Source organism: Protopterus annectens, chromosome 11.part0 (assembly GCF_019279795.1).
Source record: "Protopterus annectens isolate FY-2018-M chromosome 11.part0, PAN1.0, whole genome shotgun sequence".
In the NCBI taxonomy this organism is placed as follows: domain Eukaryota; kingdom Metazoa; phylum Chordata; order Ceratodontiformes; family Protopteridae; genus Protopterus; species Protopterus annectens.
Genome location: NC_056745.1, coordinates 513,392,586 through 513,410,983, shown reverse-complemented (window position 1 = coordinate 513,410,983; position 18,398 = coordinate 513,392,586). Strand labels below are relative to the sequence as shown.

The window sequence follows — 18,398 nt, the reverse complement described above, 5'->3', positions numbered from 1 at the left end:
ACCTAGGTATATATAATTTAATTATGTAAGAATAACATGTTAAAATGAAATACCGGAATTTAAATAAAGAATGTTGCTTTACTAATACTTTTATTTTTACCTTCCATTTGAATACTGACAGTCTGGTTCTGTGGCTTCAAATCCATCTGGATTCATGCACGGCATGATGTGAATCCGGGTACTGTTGACAAGTTTAGTGATAGTGAGATCATTGCCATAATTTGTTACCAAGTATTCGATCAAATGAAGCAGCAGCTCACGCCCAACAACCTGAAAAAATGAATATATTTATAATTACAAAAACAAAGGAGACATAGCATTACTGAAATACTGTTACATTTTCAGGAAAATGTGGCTTGCACAACCACAACAGTCTTCAAATAGTTAATCCCCCATTACAATTTCCTCCACAGAAAAATTCAGTACACATTTACTGGTGGAGTTTTAAAAATACACTGCTCTGTCATTTGTGGCAAGACAGTGGGCTTTCTTGTCACCTTTGATCCCTACTGATTGAAAAATAGCATCTTAAACACCAATGCACAAAACTAGTTCCATGAGCACTTAAAGGATTGCTTCAATAGTACTCAAGGTGGCAGTCCATGCAAATAAACACAACACCCACAGAAACTTGGAATAAATGTTTTTGCTGGAAGCAAGCTCCCCCCAAGCACATACACATACATCCATAGCTACTTACTTATACATTCTCATTTTAAGGTTGTTACAGTTCAAAGAAACAGCACTTAATGACAAAAAATGCATTGCTCTCGCTCTCTCTTTCAAGATGTTTTTCTCTCACACTTTGTAACAAATACAAGCTGAGCCCTATCAAAATGTCTATTATGTGCAGTATAGTTACAATGCTTTGAGTAATAATGCTCAAGTGACTACAGCCAAGCAGTAAGACATGAAACAACTGCATGCAACACCATTGCATCATCCATGTACACTTCATTGTAACGTCCAAAGTTCAGTTTGACAGAAACTTAGTACTTATCAGTTTCACCCCTCCTTTTCTCTAAAATTGAGCACTGCCAAAGAGTTCCAGATTACAAGAATAAAAATTCCAGGCCACTAAAGTAGCATAGAACATACCTCTCAACCTGGAAACATCAAAAATCTGGACAAAGGCCCATGAAAAATAGGTACAAATCTGTACACTGATTAACATACAATTTGCATATATGATTATGCAACCCTGCCCACCCTGATGGAATTGTGGGATACCAACTTTCAAATGCAAACTGAAGAACAGGCAACCAAAATATGGCCCCAGAGTCCCCCTGCAGCCATTCCAAAACCAATGTCCCATTACTTGGCTATTTTGTCCCATTTACCATAAACACTGTAATATGCATACTGCTTTACTTCTACGATTATTTGGAGTTCATTTAAAACTTTTATTTTACATTTTATAGTACAAACACTAACAGGCATCTACTAAACAAAGCAATACAGTCTCACAGTGAAAATAGACTTAGCATTAAAACTTCTCTGGCCTTGAAACTCACTTTCATTGAAACAGCATTGAAACCCACATTCAAAGAAAATGCATCTGGCCAGTAGTGGATAAAGATTATGTTTGGGCTGTTTTCAAATCATAGTCCCTTTGAGTATGGTGCAATTTTTATGAGTAAGAAAAAGTAAGCCAAAGCAGAAAACTAGTATGTTACAATTGTTCAGGCTGCATACCAATGATTCATGCTATTTGTATTAATGTTGTGATATTGTAAAATGCAAGAATCCTGTCCTTTTTCGTCTTCAAAACCTAACCCACAGATTTAGAAGGAGTAGAAGTTTTATCAGGCTAATTGTAGAATGGATTGCAAGCAAGGAATAGTTGCTATGGTGTGTTAAGATAGCTTAAGAATGTAGATGAAATAGGGGGATCTTGAGAACCAGAATGAACATCATAGCACCATGATTATCTGGCCCATGACTCACAGAGGTTTCTGACCTAAAGCATGAATTTACAGAAGATATTTGTGAGTATCTTTGATTAAAAGAACAGATTAAAAGAACATTTTGATATGTGGTAAGTTGGATGTACAGGGAGTGCCAAGCTAACCCCCATCTGCTTGTCCAAGACAGACATCACAATATATTTGAGCAATGCTACTGCAAAATGAATCATTAAAAAAGCACACAGGCTTAAAAGAAAAATGTTAGTGGCATAGTGTGTGTAGAGTGATGTCATGAAAGCTGCATTATCGACCAAATGTAGAATATGATGGTGGAATATCTGAAGCAAGACTTACAAGTATCATAATAATGCCATCAAAGCTACATTATTTATCCAATTCAGAATATGATGGTGGAGAAGTCAAATCAAGACTCACAAGTATCATAATGATGTCATCAAAGCTGTATCTACCCAGTTCAGAATATGATGGTGGAGAAACCAAAGCAAGACTCACAAATATCATAATTATGTCATCAAAGCTGCATTATCTACCAAGTTCAGAATATGATGGTGGAGTAGCTAAAGCAAGACTTACAAGTATCATAACACCTTCTCTTCAGACAACAGCACTCTCTTATTTAGAATATGATATCAATTAGTCAATGTTAAGGTACCACTCAAAGATCAGGAGTAGGGTGTTGCCTTGAGCTATTGTTGATTAATAACCTTTCATCATCATCAAGTATTTAAGCTGCCCAGTCATGGTTGTAAAATAATAAAAAAAACATAATTCAGAATATTATGGTAGATTACAGAATGTTACTTAATAGTGGAGTGCAACGCAAATTGTCAATTTATGGTACACATCCAAAGAAACTTTTCTGAATATGCAAAATGCAGACATTTTGAGCAAGATTATAGTAACATTGTCTTGAAACACTAAGTTGTTTACAGCTCTTCAAAATGCACATAATGAAAGATTTCTGATTTACTCCTAAGTTCTAAACTAAACTAACATTTGTGTTCTTGTCTTACAGTGATGGAGACAAGATAACATAGAAGGTGAATAACAACAGTTAGCACTTTTGGTATTCACTCTAAAGCAGTCACACCAATATTATATATATTTTTTAACTTCTCTAGTGTCCCGTAGGAGATAAACGATAATGCATTATTTTTATAACAGAAAGACAACTTCAGATATGAAGCCTTAAAAGAAACCTTAAATACGACACAAAAACAAATGCAAGGTGTCACAAAAACTGCGGAAATCTGCCGAGCTAAGTCCGTTAAAACTGCTGTTTGAAAAATGATGCATTCTTTTTAAAACAGAAAGACAACTTCAGATATGAAACCTTAACGGAAACGTAAAATATATGACACAAAAACAAATGCAAGGTGTCACAAAAACTGCGGAAACCTGCCGTTTGAAACCTGTGCCAAAAAGAACTTCCTTACATGCACTCTGGCTAAGTCCTTTGTGTTACAAAAACTGACACTGCTGTTTAACTCCTTTACCGGAATGCATTTTGACTAAGTCCGTTGCTTCTAAGTAAAGACCAACTCCTGTACCAGAATTTAAATCTTTACCGGAATGCATTCTGGCTGGTATTAAAGTAAATCCTGCTTTCTGGCTGGCTGGCTGGCTGTCCATTCTTGTAAAACTGCACAGTTTGAGCCCGGGGAATTCAAATGCTGCTTTAAGCAGCTGGGGAAACTACACACATGTATGCTGTGGCCCAGAAGGAATTTAAAGTAAATCCTTACCGGTACTAAAGTAAATCCTCCTTTCTGGCTGCCGTTCTTCTAAGACTGCACAGTGTGAGCCTGTGGAATTCAAATGCTAGGGAAACAACGCATGCACGCTATGGCCAGAAAGTGAACTCAATTCCAACGGCCTGGCAGGCTGTTCATGGAGCTGACATCATCATGCACGCCTCTGCACGTGATTACATCAGCGGAAAAACAAACTAAATTTTTTAAAAAAGCCTGGAGAAGCCTGGAAATTCGGAAATGAAGGGGTGCCACTCGTGAATCGTGTCACCCCATTATTTGGACCTCAAAACTGGTAAAAAACGAGAAATTCGGTATGGTTGGGAGGTCTGGCATAGAATGATAAAGCCCTAAGTCCCACCTGACTCAGATTCAATTAGCAGCTAGTATGACTGATGGAGAAACAAGGAAGGATGAGTGTGCCTGTTCTGGGTGGGAGTCTGCTCTTCCATGACACTCCCTAAGGGGAGAAGTGGTCTATAGAGGGGAGTTGCCCTTTGATGTGGTCAACAAGTGAGGGGATGGGGAAAGGGAAGCAGGTAGGGCATATAAAAGAAAAAAATAGCCATAAGCAAAGATGGGTGAGCCCCCAAGACACCTTTAGTATCCATGACTGTCCCCAGCAATTCCAGAGCAAGTTTAAAGGTGGGTAAGGTGGCTAGCTGTTGACCTGCCGTGGATGTAGGGCACTGGGGGTGAGGCCAGTAAAAATGATGTACAACGGAGGGGGGTCAAAAAGGGAATACAAATTTCACATCCAACATACAAGTGATGCCTACTACCCAGTTCTTAGGGTCTGTCAAACAGAATCTTAAGAGAGTACAGTAGGATGAAAAGCCTTTAAGGGTAGTTCAGCCCACTTGATTGTAAAATAAAACAGTGTCACTGGTGAAACAGGTAGCATGCTCACATTTTGTGCAGAAGGCTGTAGAGTCTATCGCCACACTAGGTAGATGGATTGCCGACACTGCTGTAAAGTATAAGGGGGTGCTGCACTCCTGAGTATGCCATCCTTTGGCTGAGATGTTAAACTGAGGCCCCGTCTGCCTGAGTTGGTGGTAGATCAGGCAGTTGTAAAAGATCTTACGGCACCTATTAAAAAGAGTAGGGGTTCTTTGTTTATATAAAAAAACATATTCTTTACAAAATATTTACATAATTACAAATATTTAAAAATGTACAAATATATAGATATGCAAATCTGTTTACAGATATTCTACAATTTCCTTTACAATCATACTAAATGTTAATCTGTATTAGAAGCAAACTCCTTTTTCCATAACCATAATCTGATTTTACTTAATACTGTTTTTAAAATCCATTTACCATAAAACATAATTTCATTTAGTCTTTCATTCCATATAACTCATACACATAAAATAACTTTATCTATTCTAACATTCTTTACTTCTGTTCTTATGCTATCCATATTTAATCCTACCCATGTTTACTGTATCCACGTCTTGTATATCCTACAAAAAAAAAATCTTCTTTACATAGCTTTCTCCATACATTTTTTACTCTTTTACATTAAATAAAAAGTGGTACGTAGTTTTTTCTTCTTGACAATATAAACATGCCCCGGGATTCATGAAGCTCGGCGTTAGGTTTGCGCCGACCGTGTGATGTAAAGATGGCGCAGAAGTGCCAAATGCATATTAATGAAGGTGCGCTGCCACCACAGCCACGTGCATAGGAAAGGAGCGCGAGTGCACGGAGGCGTGGAAATGTCAGCTGTTGACGTGCAACCTAAAATGCTTGCATATAACAATTTGCAAGCAATAGTAATCACATTTGTCAGTGTCCGTGGATACTGAAACGTATGCAAAGCATGTAAGACAGTTCCTGCGAACACAAAATGAAGAAGCAAACACAAATGCATGGTAGGGAATAATGGGTCCCTATCCCTCTTACAAATGACATTGAAAACCGTGTGCCCATACTCCAACGCAGTGTAGATAGTTATACCAAGTGGAAGTGAAATGCATTATATGTTAGCGCGCTGCCAAAAGGTACGTCCAGCCCAATGGTCAGGGTCACTAGCTGACCCATATTGTGAGGGAGAGTACAAAGCTGGGCAGATGTGTCCATAACAAAAAACACGACAAATGTAAATATCTAGCAACCGTATGACAGAATTATATCCCACAATGCATGTAATAGTCACATACAATAGGTATATGTCAGTATTTAACATACCATATGTGACAGGAAATAGAATAAGCATGTAAACGAAACAGAAGGAGCATATAAACTGCTACAACAATAAGGCAACATATAGGCTGAAAGGAACAGTATTATCCGTAGCGTTGACTGTGGGTACGTGTTGTCCAGTACAATCGGATGTGTCTGGAATATATCCCATCCTGGACATAGGAAAAGGTGGCATCCTACCAATGATTAGAACAGTCGGCCAAAATCCACACATATGCAGTCCAAGCCGTACTTGTCAGGATGTGTCACAGTTGAACGGATATTACCCGGGTATACCAACCATGTCATGAAAGTTAAGTATGGGCGTGTAACTATGTGTGTGAGGTATAGCATGTGGAAGGTGAAACATGCCAGGGTAGTCCACACAACCATACAAGTTACCTGACATATGTAGGGTATATAATGTGTTACCTTGACCGTGTCATGGGCCATCAACCAAAGCAGTGATGGATGGAGTGTCAGGAATATGTGTGTGTGGGGGGATGGGTAATGGTATAATCCTCAAAGGCGAGACTGTGTTGTATGCAGAATAGGTGAACTGGAGGTGTATGAGGGAGCAGCGGGTGAAGCAGAAAGAAACACAAACAACATGTATACACATCTGCAATACAACCAGACAGGCCATGCTTAGAACACAATCCTACAAACATGAATATTAAAATGTGTGATACAAATGTACAGAAATGTCACCAGCACATTCCCACAGATTGGTCCTGATAGAACTGGCCATATCAAATGCAACACACCTGGATGCATAATGGACTACCCAGAATCCCCTCCACAGCACACAACCCGCCCCCATACCTGAACGTCCACCAAATCCAGCCATACTTGGCCTACTAGTTTGGCACAGCCACATCTACACATAGTGACCACTACCCATATGTAGTAGGTAGTGTCACCCTAGGCAGTTTCAGGATTGAAAACTATGTATCCTTGAATGTAAACCTCCCAGCACATTTTCGTAACGCCAGAAGAATGGTCGGTATCGGTCTTGTTAAATTTTTGGATATCCCTCATGGGATAAGTAACCTGTGTAAACATTAGAATGGGTATCAAGACACTATGTCCAGTCCTGTAGACATCTGGACACAAGTTGGAATGTGCAGTAGTGGTGCACGAGACTGTCCAGCCCTAGATGGTCATGCAGAACCTACTACCCAGAATCAAACACCTGCCTGTGATGCATGTGTCCCGACACGAATAAACGAGAGAATATATTGCACACATTCGCATAGTGGCACATGGAAAAAGGGTGATGAAGGCACCGTCGTAAACAGGATACCCCCTGATCCACTGTGTGAGGGACAATTACTGTGTGGGTAGGTGTGACCTGACCAACAATGATACAATGCCAAATGTCCTGTGATTGTAGGAAATAACTGTGTACCATACTGCATGTAACAGTTGCCTAAAGCAGTCACGTCAGGATAGAAAAAATGCGTACAAGAAACAGGCTAACAACTAAAGTGCTAAAGGTATAGGCTCACAGCTAGGAAACTAATGAATGTTCTAAACCTGCACTGACCATGGGTATGTGCTGGCCTAAACAATCTGGTGTCCCCAGAATATATCCCAACCTGTACATATGACAATGTCAACTCTACCAATGGTCAGAGCATTCGCACAATAACTGGCCAGCCTCTTAACCACTCACAAAGCCAGTGACCTTTGGAGGAAAGTGTTGAATGAGAATGACTACTTACAACAATGAAGAGTAATAGATGCATTTAACTGCAGAAAATTAGAAGTATTACGAATCTGTCAACACGTTCCAAGTTAATAGTACTAATATGGTAGAAGTGTCATGATTGTCCCTGAGTTGTCATAGCCTTGTCCCTGTCGCTGTAGAAACGAGTCCTCAAGTATCACAGAGGTCCGTACACATATGTACACCAACCGTCACATCTGTTGACAGGACTATTGCATACCTGTAGTGAATTTATAACCGATGTCCAGAATAATATTCATTGCATCTATAAATGAATGAAATAGTCAAATGGGAAGGGAAACACGTGGAACCCCCCCCCCACCCTGCATTATGTAGTGGAACCACTCCCCGCCCTAAATTATGTAGCACCAACCTAATAATGTGGTCAGAGGTGCCCAAACACCAGCGTCTGTAAACACAGGTAGAATGCTAAAATCTAGACTAACTCTGTCCATGTGCTACATCTGATATTTGAACAGCACCAGGGCAGTTCTAGTCACCAGTTGGACGAGCCTAAGCCAGGACCAGCACATGAACACCCTGACAATAAAACGTGTATGTGCGAGGACTATAAGCGTAGGAGTTCTGAATATCCTTGGAGTGAGTAGACATGCAGCACGGATCCAGAGCAGTAGGAAACCGGGAATGTCATAAGTGTAGTACTGCAGTTTTCCCAGCAGGAGAATGGATGCCTGCTGTGTAAGGGAAGCGGTGAGGCGTATGTCAGAGTATCTATGAACCATGGGTATACATATAAATGAGGCAGAACAACAATAGTGTAGTGGTTAGAGCATCCGCCTAATGTAAAGGCATTCCCGGTTCAAGTACGACTATAGCACATATAAATTGTGTAATGAATGCCTCTGTGCTGTAAAGCCAACATTTATACATGTAAAGGTGAACGCGTGTCTCGCATGGGGCCATTAACCGGATTCCATCAAAGTGGTACTTTCATAAGGAATAAGGCACATGTAATCCCAAAGAAGTGCCAGTAAACATATGTAACTCAGAATAAGTAGATGCAAGTACAACTGCGCGGCTGCATGCAGCTTTTAGCATAGGAAATGTATGTTGTCTTGTACAGCTGTAACTTTTATATAGATATATATATACAGAAGGATGGATGGATGGATGGATGGATGGATAGATAGATAGATAGATAGATAGATAGATAGATAGATAGATAGTGTGTATAGATAAATATCCACACAACAGAAATATGCAATTATATATCTATATATACATATATATATATATATATATATATATATATATACACATTTATATATACATTTATATATATATATATATATACACATTTATATATACATTTATATATATACATATATATACACATATATATATATATACATACATATATATATATATATATATATATATATATATATATTTATATATATATATATATATATATATATATTTATATATTTATATATATATATATATATATATATATATATATATAGATATATATATATTTATATAGATAGATAGATATTTAAGGAACGCCAAAAGACGAAAGCAAACATAAGGGTTGTGAAGGGAATCTAGAGCAAGTAAGGAATTATAAAGTGCTTGCAGCGTATGTCAGATAAAGCTGCACAAATGTGAGTAGAGCACCGCTATTCACACCAAAGGCAGGGTTATACCAGTGGCCATAACATCGTTGAAGTGCTACGTCAACATTGTAAACAGACAGAATGAAGTACATGTTGCGACCACCTACACTTGTAACCCGCAAATCATTCATAATCCATAACACCAGGAAAGGCACGTATGTGCCAATATGAATGGATGGTGAGCCTGTGAATACACGAGGCGGTACAAAATGTGTGTAGGGCCCCAACGCTCTGGAGAGGGCAATGTGTAAAGGTGTGTCATGGCTGCGATAACAGGTGTATAATGGCAGGTATGCGTGGAAACTCAACACGGGTGTGCTGGATAAACTATGGATATGCGATTATGGACACAGGAGTGCTAGGGTATGTTGTGCTGGTTGCAATGGAGTGGCCCGTGGAGGTCAGCTAGTACGTAGGTGCGATTCCCAGATAGAGCGTTGTCTGTGTGGAGACATGCGTGAATGGGCATATCGTTGTTGGATGTTGTGCATCAGGGCTGGCAGCCCGGCACGTAAAACCTAAACGCCACCCATGAGTGGAACGGAGTTCTGCTGTGACAACCCCAAACTGGGAAAAGCAGAAAGACACAACTACATGCAGACATCAATATGTTGACGTACAATCTCAGTAACACAAACACTCATTCCATTAACATTAATAATATGAATGTGCACAGAAACAAACACAGTAGCAGGAATAACAGGCTGAGCATAAGAGTAATAGGCTGAATGACACTATCACATCACACTTATCAGCGGCACCCCAGACATGAAAAGCGTGCGACATCTGTCCGCTGTATAACGTGCAGTATACTGATCACAAGTTCACTGGAGTGAAGTGTCGGTGTCATAATGACTAAGGCAACAGTATGCTGTTGAAGCAGAGATAAAACCCAATACACATGTGTAAGTGTCTATGTCCGGGAAATGTATAGGTAAAGGGACACACAGATGTATATATAAATAAAAACGTGTATATATACACAAACAACAGGTATTGATATATACGTATACACACAAAACAAATATGTCATTGTAGATATACACATGTACATAACTAGGTTACTTTACAGCAATTAGGGGTAACATATATACAGCCCGGGCATATGTGACTGGGATGTCCAATAAATAAACGTTGTACCCCCCCCCCCACACCGCCCAGCTAGGCCGGTCAGACATACAGATAGGCAATAAAGATTACTACACTGCTGCTGTCCAAAACACTGGCAGGAAAGTAGCAGTGGGAGAGATCTGCAAGGTCTACACTTTAAACATGGATAACGGTGTCCCTTGCGGGACCCCAAAAATTCAGTGTATGTGTCAACCTGGTGTCATCGATGCGAGCAGGATGTAGGTGTACATGGAACAGTAGGTTGTGCAAGTGTGATAATACATGGGTTGACAAAATGTACGACATGTGTCCCGAGACGGGGAGAGTGGGCAATGTGTAGGGGTGTGCTCATACCCCAGCTGCACTCACAGTAAGTATATGTCATGAGTGCTGTAGAGGGGTGCCAGGTAGGTGGACCATGGGTATGCAACAATGGGCTTAAGTGTGTAGGTGCTGGTTGGCAGAGATGTAGTAGGCCCGCCTAGTGGAAGTCATTAATATTCCTATGTGGGCATAGCAGACGCCTATACATCCCAAACCTGAAGAGCACATCTACCAGATATACTGTAAACCATCGGGGGAATACATAGAGACCAAATCAGTGCCGTGTACCCAATTAGCATGGACGTCCATAGTTATGAATCAGAATGCAACAAAGTCCAAATAAACACTTCCAGAACTAGTGATATTAGGTGGACAGGTGGCAGAATACAGGTAATGACAGATGACATGTACGACTCAAACGGCATGTACCTCAACAAACGTGAATGAATACATATGCTCTGTGACTGTCAATGTGTCTGGTTAATAGAACCAATAGTCTAAATGTGTCCCACAGGGTGTTAGTGCAGTGTTCCTGATGCAGTGTTTATTCTCCCCCATTGGTATGTGAGGTCTGCTAGTGACGGAAAGTGCATAATTTGATGACCACCTCAGGTAGATGATAGCATAATAGATGGTTCCACACACGTACACCTGTGAGTGACACACCCGTCTTGGCAGTTGTGTCTTGCAAAATGAATGTTATGGCACATGGCCTGTGAGTTCGGGAAAGGAGGCCATATATTGTGTGTAGTGGTGTCAGAAATTAATTTGTTGCATCAGAAACAGCTACATGCAATAGGAAACAGTATTAGCAATTATAATGCTACAAGAATAACCTTAACGTATGCAAACCATGGAAGTAGTCAGTTTACAACTGGCTGTGGGTATGTGTTGCCTTGACACATGTGATAGCTCTACATATAGGATCTATAGGGCCACCACCATTCTGAATGGCCAAAGTGGGACCTGCTCTATAGAAATGTCAGACATATGAGGGCACAACATACCTACAGCCATGCATAGTACAGCAATACACATCTGCACAAATCAAAGCGTAGTCTAGCAGCTGTAAAGTTGCTTATGCTACTACATATAACATATCGACGTGTCAGGTATACAAGACCTGTAACAAGCAACCACTACAGACACGTAGAATATGAGAATGTCCCCTAATCAGGACAGTTGCAATGGCTAGAGTATTGTCACAAGACATATGCCTAATGAGGGACTGTCCCATGCAAAGTGGGAAAGGTGTCATTCCTACAGTCTCCCGTCGTGCAATCTGAAAGGTGGAAAAGTACAGTACAGTAGGTACGCCTTAGCATGACTCGCTGGACAGCTGCGTTAACAAAATCATATTCACATGTCAACATTGCAGAGTATTGGTTCCCATGTATCAGGCAGATGGGAGCAGATCGTATGAGGAACATGCATATAATATGATTACGTCAGTGGACAGGCCGCCGAGTCCGTACAGTCGAACCCCTGCCATCGCCAAATGGTTAGACATACCCGATACTGTAGTCATGTAGTCCAATGTAATACGCATCACAAGGGATCGCACACACCCAGCGTGAGTGACAAATGTAAGCAGAAATGTTGGTGAGCGAGCGGCTTTAAGCGTGTTTGTCTACCAGTATGCCAGTAGTGCACTGTCAAAGAAATGTGGAGTCTAAACGGGTAAAAGGTGCTGTAACCAGAGATCAGCAGTGCTTAACACTGTACAAACCCATGCACAACTGCTCCCACCTGCTGGAATGTGCCTTATCCAGTCCGTATCCAAAGGCGTCAGTCTATCCGCAAACAAAGAACTGCCCTATTCACGTGTTGGTAGCAGTACCTTGCGCACAGCACATAGCTCATGTGAATTAACAATAGACCATGGCATATGTACAGACAATAGACCACACACACACCATGCAATGCAGTTATCCAACAGTATAGCAATGTACTGGCAGATATGTCCGGACCACTGGTGTATGCATGCCTGGCCATCCTGTGTGTCGGTGTGTGAGCATACCCATTATGACTGTTATGCATGTTGTCGACCGACATTACCATCATACCGTCATGTGTGTGAGCATGCCAAGTATGGACAACTGCATCGCATGTGTCATATGTCCAGATAGTCAGTACTGTGTTGCTGACCCCTCTGTTCTACACAGACAGGTGTCATATTGTGTCTGCATGGTAGCTAATGGTCATGTGGCATTGACAGTTGCTACATGTCTGCATAGCGTGGGGGGACATCCAACGGCATCCACAGTACTACACAGCACCGTGGGTGGTGCACATGACTCATGTGTAGGTTGGACGGGGGGGGCACAGCTGACAGTTGTACACATCTGCCGCTACTGTACTGGTATGGCAAGTACTCCATGTCAGTGTGTGGACCTACCTAAACTGCCGGTTGGAGGGATACCAGTGTACGTCAGATCACAGCATGAAATACCAGCACAGTGGTGTTGGACGTCCTAGCTTTCACAACCTACATCAAACTGCCTGGCCTGCTGTAGTCTGTGTGCGTCTTTGGGGGTTGGGGTCATTCATTGGGCATATCCATAGGCCATTGTATATCATTTATCTGTAGTAGTCCACACCTGTCCAGCTGCATGGAACGTGTGTGGGCTGTATGGACACACATGATGTTCATCCCATAATCTGCAGTGGGTTAGGACACCCTGTGTACTACTGGCTACCACTGTGACCCCTGTATGTGCTACAGATGTCATGGTGCCACTAATGACGTGTACTGTCTGCTGCCCTAACAGTCGGCCACCAAAGTCTCTTGTATGCTCACATACATACCATAGCAATGGGTAAATATACATTCTAATACAACTGCCAATTTTTAAGTCGATAGACGTACCCTGGGGGTGTTCTGGACCTGAGGACGGTGCTGGAGGGCTGCCTATGTCGGATGCACACAGTGCACCTCCTATACATGGCCGAGCACAGGTAGTGTCATGTTTGGCATCCATTGTACTGTGTGTGGGTCAGAGAGGGAACATCCATGGGTACCTACTGTGTCAGTGCATATGCCCTGTGTTGCCTCTTTGCCAAGGGCAGGTCATACTGTGAACAGCCTTTCGCCAACTGGGCCCTGCTCAGGTAGTTCCTTTGCCAAGTCACACTGTGCCTGTCGAGGCCTTGGGAGTGGTGTTGGGCCATGTGGCCCTGCCCCATGCTGTTCCTGCAGCAACCGTTACTGCAGGATCAGAATGTGTAGCATAGCAAATATCATAACAAATTGTGTACATGTAGCTAGTGAATACTGCAGGGCTCCACCGGATGTGTCCGGATACCAGAACCGTGAACTGAGCATCCCAAACACATGCTCAATTACATGTCCTGCCTGTGCATCCACCTCATTATGGTGTGAGTGTTCAGGGGTGTGTGTGCATTGCTGCTGGGTGTCATCAGCCACGACACCGGTGGTTACCCAGCATCCCCCACTAGGACACTGTAGGGGATGTACATATTGGCAAAGGTGTGGTACAGTTGTGTTAGAAGCCATATATCGGAATCATCATAGCTTCCAGGGCAGACAGCACACACATTCAATGTAATGCCCTGGCCATTGCATATGCCTAGTTGTTGGAGAGTATGCCCCTGCAGTGACTGTAGGCCCTATCCCACTCACCGGGTGGTGCTTTTATGTGTATGTGTGTGAAGGCTATAGCACCCAGTACCCCAGGATAGTCATCCATGTGGTTGAAGAGATGCATATTGCTGGTTTACTAATCACATGTGTTGAGGACATATACGTGTTCACTAGCATGTGTTGGACATGGCGTCTGTGAACTGGCGCAATACTCTGGATGCAGATGCCTGTGAGATCCCCATGATATGCCCAGTTGTGCTGTCTGAGGTACCTGTGGCTAGTATACCCAGGCCAACACATACCGTGGTATCCACTGTGATGAGTTTCCCTCAGCCTGTTTGATGCGTCAGGTGTGGCAGGCACAGGTCAACAAGCTGCTGTAGGAGGTCTCTGTCCACCCCACAGTGCTCCACCATCTCCAGCTCATGTAGCCCCTGGTAAGTCACCCTGGGTCTATAAAGTCTTATGTCACTCCAGTAAGGGATGTTGGGCAGCATACACATCCTCACTGCCCTCAGCCTCCTACACATGTTGGTCTATGTTGCCTGCTGCTGCCCTTCTCATTTGGTTGGATTGTGTCGTGAAATGTCCCCGCAGGTATACACCGGTGGTGTAGAGTGTGGAAGAGACCTGTGTGTATGATGCTTGCTCACATTACTATACTGTTCAGGTGCGGGCTGGCCATGTCATCTGCTGATTGTGCTGATCATCACCTGTTTGTGCAGCCTGTACACCCTGACAACCCCACAACTGCTGTTGTCCCTCCCAATGTCACCAGGCAAGTATAAACACACCCCTAGCTTAGGCGTGCTAAGGCAGGAGCACTCCCGAGGCACAGGTGTGCAATGTACGTACACAGTATGCCTGACCCCCTCCCCCATGCTGTCAACTATATTCGAGCCCTGCACCCGGCTAACTACACACATACACTCCAGGTATCTGCATCACACCCTGGGGATAAATGGGATTCACTATTTTCAACCTCATCTGCATAGTATAGTCTTCTAATGAATAGTTACATGACCCATACCGAACCTCCAAATTAATAACCACTGCTTAGTGTCGCTCAGATCCGTACACAACTGGTAACAGGTGCCTTACTATCACCATATTCGATGTCCCGTGGTCTTCCCAGCAACAAAATAACCGGTGTCTACACGACTACAACCCGGGACCCTGCACACAACAGATGATGTGCATTACCACTATGCCATGGCAGATATACATACATCCCAGGTTATCACGTACAGATCATCCGGCACATACATTCAATAGTGCTGATGTCCCCAGACATACATGTTTATATCTATGTCTATCTCTCTATATCCACATATATCACATATATTATTTGTATACATATATGCATATATATATATACATACACACATATACATGTACACACATATGTAGATATTGCATTTATATCACAACAGCGGTCCACATGACAGCAAAGCATTAGACAGGCATGAAAAGGAAACTACATGTGCCACCTGCATCATGTAGTGTTGTTACTATCAAGGCATGTGTGTTCTGTTGCATCACACGGGTCAGACTGTATTAAGGGTAAGTGTAGGGCTGCTGACATTTACTCACCAGACCTGTTGGCGAATGTGTGCGTTGACAACAGAGTGTCTTGGCAGAATATGCGGGCAGTGGACACTATATAGGTCAGCAACAAAACACAATGAACACATCCCGCAGCTAGCCACCCACAGATATCACATAGGGTGTAACTGCCAAACACACACACCTGCCATGCCGTGGAATCGAGCACCTACCTGTCTAGTCTACCACCCTACAGCATTAAACAGTAACAGAATGAGCTACCGAGTTTCAGCATCACCGCACTCCCAGAGGCATATTTCTAGGTGGATGACATCATCTGCAAAGGCAAAGACGCCGATAGGGAATGTATGGAGAGGGAGCAGTCTAAAAGCATTACTCTGTCCCCAGGCAGCTGGAAAAATACACACACACACACACACACACACACACACACACACACACACACACTTGGCAGGGCCGGGAGTCAAACATATACCTAACTACCTTATCACACTACAGCATTATGCAGTTACAGAATGCGCTACCGAGATTATTGGGACACAGCACTCCCAGAGGCATACTTCTAGGTGGATGACATCATCAGCAAAGGCAAAGATGCCGATTGGGAATGTATGGAGAGTGAGCCATCTAAAAGCATTACTCTGTCCCCAGGCAGCTGGAAACACACACACACACACACACACACACACACACACAGTTGGCAGGGCAGGGAGTCGAACATACACCTAACTACCTTATCACTCTACAGCATTATGCAGTTACAGAATGCGCTAACGAGATTACTGGAACACAGCACTCCCAGAGGCATACTTCTAGGTGGATGACATCATCAGCAAAGGCAAAGACGCCGATGGGGAATATATGGAGAGGGAGCAGTCTAAAAGCATATTACTGTCCCAAGGTAGACGTAGACAAACACACGGCAGTGGTGTGTGCGAGACAACTGCCTATCTATGGAGCACTATTACAACACTACATGGATACGAGACGTGCCACAGACAGTACACCCTTCAAGACAGTCCCAGTGTGCTCAATGTAGGAATCCATCCTGACGTGGGGTATGGACATCTGTTGCCTGGATGACCACTATCGCTATACAGGATTTCAATGGTCATGCCCATACACAGAGGCACATAACCGACACGAGGTGTCACTGAGCATGCTCACACCCTTAGTAGCACACGTCCGTTTGGAATGTACTGTGTCCATCTACACAATGGCGAACTGGGCATGCTCAAACACTTAGTAGTAGCGAAGGGCTGTCTTGTATGCATACAGATTCTAAACACAGAAGGGCACAGTGTGTCGATAGTGAACATTGTTAGCACGAATGCTGCACTACACACATCTGACACCAGTCGTCAGTGCTAGCTGTGTAGCATTTGTGATCACAGCTAATCCAGATCCAACAATGGGGAATACGGACATCTCTGCAGTGAGGAACACCTGGCATATGGCACAGTTGTGCACAATAGCACTACCACCGTATACCTCAGATACAAACATGTGGGCCATAAGACCATGACGGACTGCTCCAGGTGTTACTGTCCCCACGTACATGAAAGCCACTCACATGTACTGACCAGTACACACTGAAGAGCCATCACAGATGTCTCAGGTGCAGATCACAGTAGTAAATGCCGCAGTCTACTATGTAGCGCTTGGACATCACCATGTCCTTGGACCAGCAACACACATCCATACATTACCACACACCATGTTACTCATGACCAGTGGACTGTACATGGGTCTACAGCAACTGTGCAGACTACACATGTACTGACAGGGTTCCATCATGTGGTATGCAATGCAATGATACCACAGTTCATAACCAGGTCGGCTCTACACAACAGGGGCCCTGGGTCTTACACAGCTGTAACAGATGACTGTCGCTGTACACCAGAAAACACTCATGTTTCGATATGACATGCATGTAATCGCAGTGGATATGTACATAGCCCACACACACAATGCATATGTACATAGCAAAGCTTTTGCTGTCCTCTGTGCAGACAAGTGGCTACAGCAAGCACAAGCATGCACATGGAAGGTAGGTCCATGGCTGTTGAATGCTAACAGTACATAAGGTAGCAATGTTGACTGAGGTAACATTCCCTCTGTAACACTTACCCATGACAACCAACACATCATACAACAGTCCATGTGTCATGTATGTCATCACACATGTTCACCAATTGCAATGCATACAAACATGGCTACATGACAGGAATGTAGGACCAACACACATGTACATGTAGTGGTGTGCATGCGGCTACCATGCATGTGCAGTAGCTGATGTATGTCATTCATGTGTGTCTAACTACAACATGCAGTTGCAATGCAGCCCCATCATTGACACCTGTATATGGTAAAATACTGACAGTACGGTAGGATGTACATCAGGTATGGATGGATGTGTGTACATAAAGTGGTGGTCCACCTTTGCAGATGGATGTTTGCTGAGGACAGCTCATAGGTGTGTCACAAGCCGTCCTAACATTACATGTGCAAACAGTACGCTATGTTACTGTTACCTGAAGGTGAAGACAT

At 42.8% G+C, this 18,398-nt stretch overlaps 1 protein-coding gene across 1 annotated transcript in view; it reads right to left on the bottom strand.

Annotated features, from left to right (window-relative positions):
• The window catches only part of CPM (carboxypeptidase M), a 767,990-nt gene that overhangs the window by 673,990 nt on the left and 75,602 nt on the right, over positions 1–18,398 (bottom strand). Inside the window, exon 2 of the mRNA XM_044087221.1 lies at positions 101–270. Within this exon, the coding sequence (XP_043943156.1) occupies positions 101–270 (170 nt within the window). The remainder of the gene's footprint in view (positions 1–100; positions 271–18,398) is intronic.